At 40.5% G+C, this 14723-nt stretch overlaps 1 protein-coding gene across 3 annotated transcripts in view; it reads right to left on the minus strand.

Annotated features, from left to right (window-relative positions):
* Positions 1 to 4767: 4767 nt before the first annotated feature.
* LOC109895644 (rap guanine nucleotide exchange factor 1) overlaps positions 4768 to 14723 on the minus strand; it is a 49494-nt gene continuing 39538 nt past the window's right edge. For all 3 annotated transcript variants that reach the window (XM_031830394.1, XM_020489515.2, XM_020489516.2), the window contains 12 exons: positions 14559 to 14664; positions 13995 to 14070; positions 13551 to 13635; positions 12574 to 12666; positions 12128 to 12313; positions 11830 to 11914; positions 11643 to 11737; positions 11414 to 11492; positions 11189 to 11290; positions 10932 to 11029; positions 10648 to 10776; positions 4768 to 8244 (listed from right to left, as the gene is read on the minus strand). In XM_031830394.1, coding sequence (XP_031686254.1) covers positions 8094 to 8244; positions 10648 to 10776; positions 10932 to 11029; positions 11189 to 11290; positions 11414 to 11492; positions 11643 to 11737; positions 11830 to 11914; positions 12128 to 12313; positions 12574 to 12666; positions 13551 to 13635; positions 13995 to 14070; positions 14559 to 14664 — 1285 coding nt within the window. In that variant the 3' untranslated portion in view covers positions 4768 to 8093. The remainder of the gene's footprint in view (positions 8245 to 10647; positions 10777 to 10931; positions 11030 to 11188; positions 11291 to 11413; positions 11493 to 11642; positions 11738 to 11829; positions 11915 to 12127; positions 12314 to 12573; positions 12667 to 13550; positions 13636 to 13994; positions 14071 to 14558; positions 14665 to 14723) is intronic.

Below are 14723 nucleotides of genomic sequence, written 5' to 3' on the forward strand. Positions count from 1 at the left end.
GTCTGTGTCTATAATTAATACCGCGTTCAAACAGTGTTGCATCTTTTTTGGCAACGTATTCAAGTAAGGAATCTGTGGCAAGATATCAGTAGGTTTATAATTGAACACATTTCTGACGAGTTTACATTGTGGAGAGATCTACTGCTTGAAATCTTTACTTACGATATAAATAAGTTGAAACAATTTTATGTAATTCATTAAATTATTATTTTGGCCAAATGTCATATTCACAAATGTAAATTTACAAACAAAACACATTTTATTACCTTACAAAAATACATGTAACTATATTTTAAGACAATTAAATACTACTTTTTTATTTTATAAAAAAAATAAAAAAATAATGCCGCGTTCAAAACAACTGGGAACACCTCCATAGTTTCATTACACTCCAGTTTAGAATTCCGAGATGGATGATTTTCCCAGTCTGAGCTGGTTTTTTTTGTCCGAGTTCCCAGTTGTAATGAACTCGGTAATTGGGGAACCGCATATTTTTTTTATTTTATTTACATTTTATTTAACATGTCCCAGATTGTGCGGGGTAGTTACATATTTTGGCCCTTTGTCCCGCAACCAAACACTCAAGACGCTTTCAGTCAGACTTCATATTCATTTTATGAGAATTTACATTCCAACCTATTTATTTTGCAATCACGTTGCGCTTATGACAGCTATGCAACTCAGTGGCCAGTAGTGATGGTTCGTTCGCGAAAGAGTCGGCTCTAAGTTGAACGTTGGGAGCCGGCTCGCATATCAGAAGAGCCTAATCTATTTATACAAATTAATATGAATATTACATTTTTTAAATTAATAGAATTAACTAATTCAACGAACGAAAAATAAAATATAGGTATAAATGCTCAAATGTACACATTCGTTCTGACTGTCTGCTCAGACTAACAGCCTCACCTGTTGTTCCTGTCAATCAGACACGCAGTGTCAACCAATGAACCAAAGATGCGTGAGGGAGGGCTGAGCCAACTCCCTCACAGTCACACACTTTGCAGCCGAGGAGAGAGAGGAAGGATAGCCGTGAAAACAACAGCAACGCAGTCTCTCTTCTATGTACCAGTTTATGGCAAAGTCTATGTTCGTAGCAAAACAAGGCCAAATTGATATTGCATTGGCTAAAAGGATTGCCACCAAATTTCCAGCCGTGGAGGACAGAGGTTTTAGAAATTATAGCAATAGTCTATATGTATAAAATTTCAAGTAGGAAAACCCTTTTAAAAATCACTTATTCCACAACTGTAGACTGAGAGCACATAGGCTTAAGTGCGGGAAAGAGTCCAAAAAGCTACTGCAGTTTGCCTTACCACTGACTGCTGGACATCAAGCCCTCAGCCCTCAGCAGTCCAATCCCTGTACCTTTTGCTGAATATCAGTCGGTCCCTGATGTTTTTCCTGGAGAGAAGAGGCTTCTTTGCTGCCCTTCTTGACACCAGGCCATCCTCCAAAAGTCTTCGCCTCACTGTGCGTGCAGATGCACTCAGACTTGCTGCCATTCCTGAACAAGCGCTGTACTGGTGGTGCCCCAATCCCGCAGCTGAACCCTTCATCACAACAATTGAACCGCTTTCCTTGAAATTCTTGATGATCCGATAAAGAGTTGATTTAGGTGCAATCTTACTGGCAGCAATATCCTTGCCTGTGAAGCCCTTTTTGTGCAAAGCAATGATGACGGCACGCGTTTCCTTGCAGGTAACCATGGCTGACAGAGGAAGAACAATGATTCCAAACACCACCCTCCTATTGAAGCTTTCAGTTTGTTATTCGAACTCAATCAGCATGACAGAGTGATCTCCAGCCTTGTCCTCATCAACACTCACACCTGTGATAACAAGAGAATCACTGACATGATGTCAGCTGGTCCTTTTGTGGCAGGGCTAAAATGCAGCGGATTTTTTTGGGGGGGGGATTCAGTTAATTTGCATGGCAAAGAGGGACTTTGCAATTAATTGCAATTCATCTGATCACTCTTCATTACATTCTGGAGTATATACAAATTGCCATCATACAAACTGAGGCAGCAGACTTTGTTAAAATTAATATTTGTGTCATTCTCAAAACTTTAGGCCACGACTGTACAGTATATATATTTTTCACTTTAGTTTATTTAGTAAATATTTTCTTAACTCTATTTCTTGAACTGCATTGTTTGTTAAGGGCTTGTAAGTAAGCATTTCAAGGTAAGGTCTGCACCTGTTGTATTCAGGCGCATGTGACAAATCAAATTTGATTTGTTCAAGTAGGCTATCCATCCCCATTTTTAAAGATCGCCCTACATCCGACTACCAAAGACACGCTCCAGGCCTGCGTGCAATGGAACAGGATAAATTAATTACATCATCATGCTTCTGACCCGATCCTATTTAAAACAAGTTGTTCTGTTTTTATTAGAATTATATAATACATTTTTTTTTAGACCTTATCAAACCCTAGTGGATTTAATCTTAATTGTTGACTGTTTGGCATGTCCATGTTCAGAACGCAATTTACAGCAGGCCTAGCCGCTATATCAGTGTGAATGTTATAGCCTATGTTTAACAATGCATTTCTATATTGAAGCAATGCAATTAGAACAAATGTGAACTGCAAACATTTAACATATTTAGCAAATATGGGGCAGACTATATAACGAACTAGGCTATAAACTGAATAACATTCAAAGTGAAGTTGATGACAACATAATACATAAAATACCATAAATACACAACTTGAAGCAACCACATATTTAGCCATGGAGCACGTTCTGATTGGTCAAGCCTTGACAAAGCCACAACTTATTTATTCATCGAAACCCAGCCCTTTCGCGCCACCGCCAGCTACTGCACCCATAATTCCAGTTGTGAAAATAGCAACAATATTGGACACCCCGAATCTCTAACGCTACTGCCAGCTCTAGAGGGTGCAATCAATTCAAGACTCAAAAAGCTCACTTCAATGGAGTAGAAAAATGGTCCAATGTAGCAGAACAGATTATTTCCCCCGATGTTCCGACTGAGCTTCTGACTGTCATATTTAAGGCCGATTAGAAATACAGTACCAGTCAAAAGTTTGGACACACCTACTCATTCTAGGGGTTTTCTTTATTTTTAATATTTTCTACATGGTAGAATAATAGTTAAGACATCAAAACTATGAAATAAAACATGAAATTATGTAGTAACCAAAAAAAAAGTGTTAAACAAATCAAAATATATTTTATATTTGAGATTCTTCAAAGTAGCTACCCTTTGCCTTGATGACAGCTTTGCACACCCTTGGCATTCTCTCAAGCAGCTTCAGCTTAGTCACCTGGAATGCATTTCAATTAACAGGTGTGCCTTGTTAAAAGTTCATTTGTGGAATTTCTTTCCTTCTTAATGTGTTTGAGCCAATCAGTTGTGTTGTGACAAGGTAAGGGTGGTATAGAGAAGATAGCCCTATTTGGTAAAAGACCAAGTCCATATTATGGCAAGAACAGCTCAAAAAAGCTAAGAGAAACGACAGTCCATCAGTATTCTCCTTGGACAAATAGCCCTGACACAGCCTGGAGGTGTGTTGGGTCAATATCCTGTTGAAAAACAAAATGATAGTCCCACTAAGTGCAACCCAGATGGGATGACGTATCCCTGCAGAATGCTGTGGTAGCCATGCTGGTTAAGAAGACATGAAGGTCAGTCAATCGGGACAATTTCAAGAACTTTTAAAGTTTCTTCAAGTGCAGTCGCAAATACCATCAAATGCTGATGAAACTGGCTCTCTCATAAGCAGAGGATAAGTTCATTAGTTAATTGCACCTCAGACTGCAACCCAAATAAATGCTTCACAGAGTTCAAGTAAGACATCTCAACACCAACTTTTCAGAGGAGACTGCGTGAATCAGGCCTTCACAGTTGAATTTCTGCAAAGAAACCACTACTAAAAGGACACCAATAAGAAGAAGAGACTTGCTTAGGCCAAGAAACACAAGCAATGGACAGATCGGTGGAAATCTGTCCTTTGGTCTGATAATTCCAAATTTGAGATGTTTGGTTCCAACCGCTGTCTTTGTGAGATGCATACGTGGTTCCCACTGTGAAGATTGGAGGTGTGATGGTGCTTTGCTGGTGACAACGTCTGTGATTTATTTAGAATTCAAGGCATATTTAACCAGCATGGCTACCACAGCATTCTGCAGCGATACATCATCCCATCTGGTTTGGGCTTAGTGGGACTATCATTAGTTGTCAACAGGACAATGACCCAACATACCTCCAGGCTGTGTAAGGGCTATTTGACCAAGAAGGAGAGTGATGGATTGCTGCATAAGAATACATGGCCTCCACAATCCCCTGTCCTCAACCCAATTGAGATGGTTTGGGATGAGTTGGACCATAGAGTGAAGGAAAAGCAGCCAAGACTGTTGGAAAAGCATTCCCGATGATGCTGGTTGAGAGAATGCCAAGAGTGTGCAAAGCTGTCATTAAGGCAAAGGGTGGCTACTTTGAATAATCTCAAATATATATATTTTGATTTGTTGAACACTTTTTTGGTTACTACATGATTCCATATGTGTTATTTTATAGTTTTGACATCTTCACTATTATTCTACAATGAGAAAATAGTCACGTAAAGAAACTCTTGAATGAGTAAGTGTGTCCGAACTTTTGACTGGGACTGTATGTTTTTTTTCATAAGGAAAACCTCCATTGACCCTCCATTCATTCTATGCTTACTTGATAACATGCAAGTGCAGACTGCATGGTATGACTGTGGCGGGGAGAATAAATAATACCAACAGAGCATGAAGATATACTGCAGGTTTTATTTATTTGCACAGGGTGTGGTCTGGTAGGGTTGATTACGTCAAGGGATAATGGTGCTAATGTGCCATCTTGTATTTGCGATATACACTGAAGAAAAATATCAAACGCAACATGAAACAATTTCAAAAATATTTTACAGAGTTACAGTTTAAATAAGGAAAGCAGACAATCGGCCTCAGATACCTTAACAAAATAGGTAGGGGCGTTGATCAGAAAACCAGTTAATACTTGGTGTGCAGCGAGGCACATCTCCTTTGCATAGAGTTGATCAGGCTGTTGCTTGTGGCCTGTGGAATGTTGTCCCACTCAATGGCTGTGCGAAGTTACTGGATATTGGCGGGAACTGGAAAACATTGTCATAAACTGATCCAGAGCATCTCAAACATGCTCAATGGGTGACATATCTGGTGAGTATGCAGGCCATGGAAGAACTGGGACATTTTCAGCTTCCAGGAATTGTGTATGGATCCTTGCGAAACGTGGCCGTGCATTATGTTGAAACATGAGGTGATGGCAGACGATGAAAGGCACGACAATGGGTCTCAGGGTCTTGTCACGGTATCTCTATGCATTGAAATTGCCATTGATAAAATGCAATTGTGTTCCTTGTCCGTAGCTTATACCTGCCCATACCATAACCCCATCGCTACCATGGGGCACTCTGTTCACAACCGCTCGCCCACACAACGCCATCTGCCCGGTACAGTTGAAACGGGGATGCATCCATGAAGAGCACGCTTCTCCAACATGCTAGTGGCCATTGAAGGTGAGCATTTGTCTACTGAAATTGGTTATGACGCCAAACTGCAGTCAGGACAAGACCCTGGTGAGGATGACGAGCACACAGGTGAGCTTCCCTGGGACGGTTTATGGTTGTGCAAACCTACAGTTTCATCAGCTGTCTACTGGTTGGTCTCCGATGATCCCGCAGGTGAAGAAGCTGGATGTGGAGGTCCTGGGCTGACGTGGCTGCACATGGTCTGCGGTTGTGAGTCCGGTTGGAAGTACTGCCAAATTCTCTAAAACAACATTGTGGCTTGTGGTAGAGAAATGAATATTAAATTCTGGCAACAGCTCTGGTGGACATTCTTGCAGTCAGTATGCCAATTGCACGCTCCCTCAATCTTGAACCATCTGTGGTGACAAAACTGTATATTTTAGTGGCCTTTTATTGTCCCTAACACAAGGTACACCTGTGTAATGATCATGCTGTTTAATAAGCTCTTGATTTACCACACATCCGGTAGATGGATCATCTTGGCAAAGGAGAAATGCTTACTAAAAGGGATGTAAACAAATGTGTGCACAAAATTTGAGAGAAATAAGTTTTTTGTGCATATGGAAAATTTCTGGGATCTTTTATTTCAGCTCATGAAACCAACACTTTACATGTTGCGTTTATATTTTTGTTCTGTATAAAAGGCCTTCATTCACCATCCAGATTAAACAGTAGAGGGATGGTGACCAGGTCCACTTCTGATTGCTGTAATGTTTCTAATGTTCACTGCTATGATACATACATCACATCACTTTTTTTGTTCATTTGATTTTTAAGTGCAAGTACAGTGGAGTCTGGAATTATTGGATCCCTTGATAAAGATATGCAAAAAAGACTGTAAAAATGCAAAAATAAATATTTTATACAAATACAATTTTTCAGAGAAAGATTGTTTAAAATAAATTAAATAAATTAAAAAAGGATAAAATGTATTGGATCCCGTTTTCAGTTCTCCAGCAACCCTCCCCTAGCCAGGATAACGACAAAGCCTTTTTCTAAAATGTTTTATGAGATTGAACACATTCGGATGGATCTTAGATTATTCCTCCATACAGAATGTCTGTGCTTATAGACTGTCCCCTTCAATCCAAACCACAGGTTTTCAATGAGGTTCAAAATGTTGATTTTGTGGTCAATTAACCATTTCTTTTTGGATGATTTTTTAAACATATGCTTTGGGGTTATTGTCTTGCTGGAAGATTCACCTGTGGAAAAGTTTCAGCCTTCTGGCAGAGGCAACCAGGTTTTTTGGCTAAAATGTCCTGGTACCTGGTAAAGTTAATGACGCCGTTGACCTTAACAAGGGCGTCGGGACTAGTGGAAGCAAAATAGCCCCATGTCATTTAAAAATACACCACCATATCTTACAGTAGGGATTTTTTTCTGCATATGCATTGCTCTTTTGAAAGCCAAACCCAAGGAGCTCTATTTTCGTGTCCTATGACCATAGCTCTGGCTCCAATCCAAGTGCCAATGCCGTTTAGCAAACTCCTGGCGCTGCTATGGTCAGATGACATGAAAATAGAGCTCATTGGCCATGCACATCAATGGTGAGTTTGGCTTTCAAAAGAAAAATGCATAGGCACTACTGAAAAATATGGTGGTAGATCTTTGATGTTATGGGGCTATTATGCTTCCACTGGTCCTGGAGCCCTTGTTAAAGGTCAATGGCATTACCAAGTACCAAGTACAATTTATACACAATATATTTATTTACAATATAGTTCAGCATTTGTATTGTTTATTTTATACAGTCTTCTTTGCGCATCTTTATCAAGGGATCCAATAATTCCGGACCCCAGTGTATATGAACTTCATGTATCACTTCTCCGCATTTCTGAAGTATAATTTTCACATCCTTTTAAAGAACAAAACAAAAACTGCATTGCATCAGACAGTATCATACATACAACACATCCTTGAAAAAAACCCATGTTTTTTTTATGACAAAATGATGTCTTATGTGCACCAGTAATATATATTTTTCCACCAGTCTAGAAGCAGACCCAGGTGATTTGAGTGTCTTTGCTCAAAGTTCTGCACCACCCATAGCAGTTCTCTGCCATGTCAGGCGATACAGCGTCACAGTTTGTGGCAGCAAAAAAAGGGGTCTGGAGTCCCGTATAAAAAAAAGTCTAAACTGAGTGACATTGGGCAGTGTTTCCCATGGCCCACATCAGTATGATAAGGTTTTAGTCAGGGCAATGTCTTGGGTTGTGAGAGGACAGCCCCTAGCGTATCCTGTAATGCTTGGACCATACCCATAATATGGCATCGGGTGGATGAGGTTGGTGTCAAAGGTGAACATGAGCAATCTTTTTGCGAGCCTTCCAACACTGCACAGTGTCTCTCTCACTGGCTTTACTTACACACAGACAGAGAATCCCAAGTCTGAGAGGTCCAGTAAAAAACATAAGATCATCCACAGTCTTTTAGCTGCCTTCACAGTTCTACTTGTTTGTAGTCTCCTGTAATTCCATGATTTTGTAAAATGACCAAAAGGTCCAATACAGCGGGACAAGTTCCTATGTCTTCTCTTCGCGCTCTGTTTTGCGCCGCGTAATGTTCCGAGGTTTGATCTTTAGAGACAGCTCCCACAGAGCCTCCTCTGCCAGGTGGTCGCTGAAGTCATTGAAAAAGGAGACGATGTCGTCGTTGTGTTTCAGATCATAATGCCTGGGAGAGAGGGAAAACACCATCTAAACATTGCAAAGGTGGGAAAATATCATAAAATTCCAAAACAGAAAGAAAAGTGCATTGAACATAAAGCTGTATGACAGCAACGGACAGATTGGCCACCAGACCTGGGCAGAAAATAGTTATATTTTGTAGTTTATTTGAAAATATCAACTTTTCAAATACTTACGGTAGTCAAATATAGTTTATATAGGAGTTTCAACTATTTTCTTGGATTTTCAAATAAATACAGGTCTCAGAAAACTAAATATTTGAAGGTATTTGTATATAAATATATATATATATATTTATTTGATGGCTGCCAAATATTTGATGAACAACAAAATACTACAAGTTAGTTGAATTAGTCTAAATATATGATCATAAGCACATTGTTTGAGGGCTCTTAGATATGAATCTTAATATAGCCTATAGACTAGAATTAAAATAATCTCAACAATAAGAGTAGATCACCTTTGCAGCTTCAAAATTACTAACAAATATATTTTCATAAAGAGTGATACATAAGTAGCACTTGTTATCAAGTTATAATGCATGTGTAGTAACTGTGATTATTACAATAGCAACATTGTTATTACATAGGACTTTGGAAATTGCTTTATAATTGAATAATAATGGAGTGGAACAAGTGGAATAAGGAACAGTTACATTTCCTGTGTACAGAAGAAACAAAAACTCAGCTCATTGCTATGCAATTAAAATGCAATTACCAAAGTATCATGTAACATGATAGTAAAATGTTGCTCCAAAAGTAAGTACAGTTTTATTACACAGGCACAAGAACAGTTTAAATGTTAAGTGTTACTGAGAATGCGAACTGTAACAAAATATGGTTATTAAGTGTCGAAAGGAAACAAAATATCCCAAAACTTCCTTATTGAATCAACGACAGTCAAGGTAGATGGGAAATCCCTTTAAAGATGGTGTAGTGTGTGTGTGTGTGTTTGAAACAAGAATACTTACCCTCAGATGGACAAAAAGGTTCAAACTTTTTTTTTGCTAAGCATCCAACTTGCTGTTTGCAAATGGCTTTTAATTATAAAATGAATTGCTGCTTTCAACCTTTTCAGTGGCGTGTTCAAAGAGTCATGCAGTAGTTGAGCGTCACAACTTATTTATACTTATCTGTATAAAATATAATTGGTCAATTGGTTTGACTTGATTACGTACACATTGGGCAATGGACATTCAGAAAATGTATTGTGTAGATGAAATATGACTGTCAGATAAACTGGAATAGTTTAGGAGATTGTGCCCTCTATTAATTCTATTTCTTTCTTCTTAGGGATAGGGGGCAGTATTTTCACATCCTGAAGTAAAGTAAACTGCCCAAAGTAAACTGCCTGTACCTCAGGCCCAGAAGCTAGGATATGCATATAATTGGTAGATTTGGATAGAACACAAGCTAACGTTTCCAAAACCGATAAAATAACGGTTAAATAACTGATTTGGCAGGCAAAACCCAGAGGTCAAACCATCCAAGGGGGATTTTTTTAATAGGTCATAGTATTTCCCATTGGTTTTCTATTGAAAACCCTATTTAATAGGAACCTGGTTGCAGTTCCTATGGCTTCCACTAGATGTCAACAGTCTTTAGAAATTGGTTGATGTTTTTCTTTTGAGAAATTAAGAAGTACGGCTGTTCTTTGTAAGTGTCACTCCAGATGGATTCTACATTTTGGGGATATAAAGAAGGACATTATCAAACAAAAGGACCATTTGTGATGTTTCTGGGACATTTTGGTGTGCCAACAGAAGAAGATCTTCAAAGGTAAGGCATTTATTATATCGTTATTTCTGACTTTTGTGTAGCCACCTGCCTGGTTGAAAATTATTCTCATGTGTTTGTATGCAGGGCGCTGTCCTCAGATAATCGCATGGTCTGCTTTCGCCGTAAAGCCTTTTTGAAATCTGACACTGCGGCTGGATTAACAAGAAGTTAAGCTTTATTTTGATGTATTACCCTTATATTTTCATGAATCTTGAATATTGATATTTCTGTAGTTTGAATTTGGCGCTCTGCAATTTCACTGGATGTTGTCAAATCGATCCCGCTAATGGGATTGGCGCAGGAAGGGATCACGAACAGGTTAACATGCCGTTCCAGATACAGCCCTGTCATTAGTTGAAAGCAGCCAATCCAACAGTTTCAGAAAAGTAGTCACTTCCTGAGATCTGTTTTCAAATAGTTTTGAAAAGTAGTTACTTCCTGAGATCTGTATAGAAATAGTTTGAAAATGTAATACTTTTTTGGGATCTGTATTCAAATAGTTGTAGTCACCTCCAAAGTAAATATTTGTTCCCCTGGAAAAAATTATTACTTTCCACAAGGAATAGTTCAAAATAGAGTTCTCCCAGATCTGTTGGCCACTATATACATACACTTGCTGGAAGCGCCTCATGCTGTCCAGGATATTGAACTGCTGCCAGCGCTTTGAGAAGTTGACCTTCCCGTTGATGAGGTCAGGGTTGCCCAGATGGACAAAGGTTAAGTCCTGGAGGATAAGTCCCCTATGTGTCGTGTGGGAAATAACCAAAACAAGAAACAGTCAGTACAATAAAGACGAGAAATACACAGTAAGCAATACATATCGGAGACGTGCAAATAAATTTGTCACTTGTGACAACAAAGTGCATACACCTTGCAACCCAGCAGTTTGACTTACAGATATGGTATACATGGGGGCTCCACGTCAGCCAGTGCCGCTCGGTAGGCCCGGAACGACGAGGAGCTGTCTATCAACGTGCAGTATTCCTCTAGGCCCTGTGAACAGAACAGAACAGTGACAGCCATGTTAACTTCAAACACAACACATGTAGAGATTTCATCTAAGAGTAAAGTGCTGCGAAGGAAAGATTAACAATTAACCAAAGGTTTCATAGCAATTTTTGGGCATCTATTAGACAACACAGTCCAACTCGCCTCGGAGGTTGTTTTCTGCCATTCCAGTCTTCGGATGGGAGCCGAATCCAAGGCAGATAATATTGCCAAATACGAGTTGAAATTATTTAGCTTCCGTAAGTGCTGCAAGACAGTGAAGGGAAACCACCTTAAAACGCACTTGAGAATTTGTTGCTTTTTTCAACAAACCCTCCCCAATACCACTGTTTGCCCATTCTTAAGTATCCACATTTCAAACAGGTATACCTTCATTATTTTGATGAATTTAAGGAGGAGCTTTTCTCGGTCCTGGGCTTTCTCCTGCAGAATGATTATGGAGCGTACCCTGAGGGAGACACGAAGGAGGAGAGATGCATCAGTTTGTCATCACGTTCTCCAGACCTGGCTTCTTTCCTCTCGGAGAGGGCAGTGAAGTGCTGCAGGGACGAAGAGAAGCACTGTGGTGACTAAGTTAAGATTTGGGGCTCAGGCTTACCAGTAGGACATGTTGTTAAAGTGCTCTGTGAATTGTGTGAGGTTAGGACTCTTTTCCTCGTTCTGCTCCTTAGCCCAAAGCAACACCTCAGGGATCTGTGTAGAGGGAGACAGAGTGACACGAATAAGGACTTTTTTAGAGAGGGGCAGCATATGCAGGAGGAGAAGGACATGCTTGGATGAGTTACCTCAATTTTGTAGAAGAGCTCCGCGTCCAGGAGAGTTAGCTGGTCAGCAATCTCGTGACTGCGGAAATCATGCAGGGTCCCCGGTCTAAAACCGACAACGAAAAAAGTAAATATGGCCAGAGTTCGAACTAGACACTGTGATACATTGATGTTCAGAAAGCAACAAAGAATTCTGTTACTTTTGCGGCGCCGAACATTTCTAAATGTTAACTTTCTCGGAAACAATACAAAATTCAAGGTTTTAGCGGTCACAGTATTCTCCTTCGCTAATTGTGGGTGGGTGGGTGGGTGGGCCTACCTGGCAGCGACACCTCGCGCGGCCAGTGGTTTAAGGGAGTTGGTGTAGCGCAGCAGCTTCCTCTGCTCCACCTTGTCCAGGATGTTCTTGCGGAGCACGCGGGCCAGGCTCAGCTCACCGTTACACACCAGCCTGAACACCAGGTCCATCAGCTGCTTCAGGATGTCCTCCGTCATCTCCACCAAACTGACACACACACACAGTTCCAAAGCCGAGGGAATGGAGGGATGAGAGAGGGGTATGAGAGCGGAGGGTGAAGGAGAAAAAAAAGACAGGAAAAAGACACGAGGCGTTTAATTGAAAATGAATCATGACCAGTTAAGCCCCCCCCCCCCCTTTTCGCAAAAGGAAATGCGAATAAGAATCAGGACATGAAAAATGGTCTTTGCAGAGTGTAGGTTTTTGATAGACAGTTTTCTAGTCAAATGACAGCCCAGGGAACTCACCACAGCTCGTCCACCACACGGACCAGAACGAAGAAGGTGTTTTTGCTGACTCTCTTCTTGAAGGTGTCTGGGCTGTGACTAAATCTGGTGTATGTGTGGAGGGGTTAAGCGAAACAAACAGTCTCCAATCTTACAGTATTCAGTGTTTACGTCTATCGTAAGGATTTTGCTTCCCATTCCCTATTGTCTCAACCAAGCAGGCTTTGTTGAAGGAAGCTCTCTCTGTCCACATTAGTCAAGGGCAAGCCATCAAAAATCTGTTTCTTCTCTACGTAGATCATTTCATGAATATGAACGCTGTGGTTCAAAACATGTCAAAGTTGCACATTTATTTGTGTGTTCATCCTTGCATAAGGTCAAGCAACACGTTACAGGTCCATCACTGATCCAGGTGAACCCTCTAAATTAGAAAATGTGTTTTAAGCATGTACAGTATAAGATGTTTTAGCAGCTGTATTTAGCATAACAAGGGCCATCATTACTATTGACTGCTAGCTAAACTAAAGACCGCACAACGTTTGCTAGGTAACACAGCTCTCAAAACATTCAAGGTCCTGACAGCTACATAAAGCGCTGTTCTGGCATCGGAGAAAACTCTATTTAGCACCTTTGAACAGCTTCTTATCTCGTATTATTTCGGAATTTCTCCAGTCCAGTACACAAGTTGCTTTCTGCAAGCATGTTCAACGGAACATGTGTAACAATTGTAACCAAGGTGTAACATGGCAACCTCAACTAGGGGAAATGACCCAAAATGCGCTATGATTTCAAAACTGTACCTTTTATTTATAATATGTAATTAACGTGCAACTTTTACAAGTTTTAACACACAGTGTTCATATTCATAAAATGATCTACGTAATGATGTTGAAACTCGGCAGTTTCGTTTCCTGGGCCACAGAATACTTTTATCTGAAGCCTTTTTTGGTGGGTGACCCTTGTGACTACATGTGAGATGTGAAGCATGGAAAGGATATCTGTAGTGCAGCTTTTTGATGAGGTCCTCGGGGGTTATAAATGTTCTGTACGTCGTCAGGAAAGCCTCACAGTACAAGACAAGATCTGGAAAAGAAGACCCCACAGGAGATCACTAAATATCCTCTCGTTTGTCAAGCACTCCCATCTGAGGGAAGGAAAGTCTGGGTCTATTAGGGAAAAAGACGTATTACTGACAGTAACACATTCAACCTCGGATAGGTCATCACAAAATAAACATTTTAAAAAACTACTTGGTTTTATATGCAAAACATTGGCATACAGAAGCACGACATATAGTGCTGTTGATTCCAGTAATTATGAGGTATTGAAGTAGGAGTCTGGGGAGAGACCCGCCCTACTGAGTGAACACAGACCACATGTACTAGTCTCCTCTGGGGGATGTGTGTGTGTGTTTGTGCGCTACGGAGGTCATACATACACACCTTTGCGGTCCGTTTCTGTGGCGTGGACTAATAAAATATCCCCCGATCCGGCTCGGACATCTGGACCATCGTCGCTCTGGTATCACACGGACAGATGAAAAAGTTGTACGGGGAGAAAGGATTAGCCTAAGAGTTGACTTTGTGATGAGTCCCAGTGTAGTGCTACGAGTGACTATCCTGATTAAACCGTACCGACAATATGGAAAAAATATGTTTTGAAAAGCCAGACTTGTTAGCCGTGAGGGTTATCTATAAGGAGATATTCGCTACTAAAGCCGGTCTGACCTTGCCATGCCAACTCTAGCTTTTCGCCGATAATCACATACTTATCTACTGTGAGATTGTAACATTGAGTTACAGAGGCATGGGGTAGCAGAGGACAGGCTCTCTGTAAGCAGCTTTGGGGTGGAGGCTTATTTAGTATTATGAGTATCCTTCTTGTAGATTCCTATGAAGTATCTCATAGAAAGAGGCCTTCCCAGTGATTATAAACGGATTGAGCTCAAAGAGCCTCGAGGTCAAACGGACTGACCCGCAATAGTAGAAACTAAGAAGCACGTTTACCTCCTGCTTTAGTGTTATCCGGGACATGATCTCCATGTGATCAATGAGGGAAAGTTCATCAGTCTCCTCGCTACTCGGCCCTTCTTCTGAGGACTTTTGCCTTCGGCTGAGAGAGAGAGAAAAAAAGATTATAGCGAAAAGGGGGAGGGGGTGGAGGGTGATTTA

Source organism: Oncorhynchus kisutch, linkage group LG8 (assembly GCF_002021735.2).
Source record: "Oncorhynchus kisutch isolate 150728-3 linkage group LG8, Okis_V2, whole genome shotgun sequence".
Taxonomy (NCBI): Eukaryota; Metazoa; Chordata; class Actinopteri; order Salmoniformes; family Salmonidae; genus Oncorhynchus; species Oncorhynchus kisutch.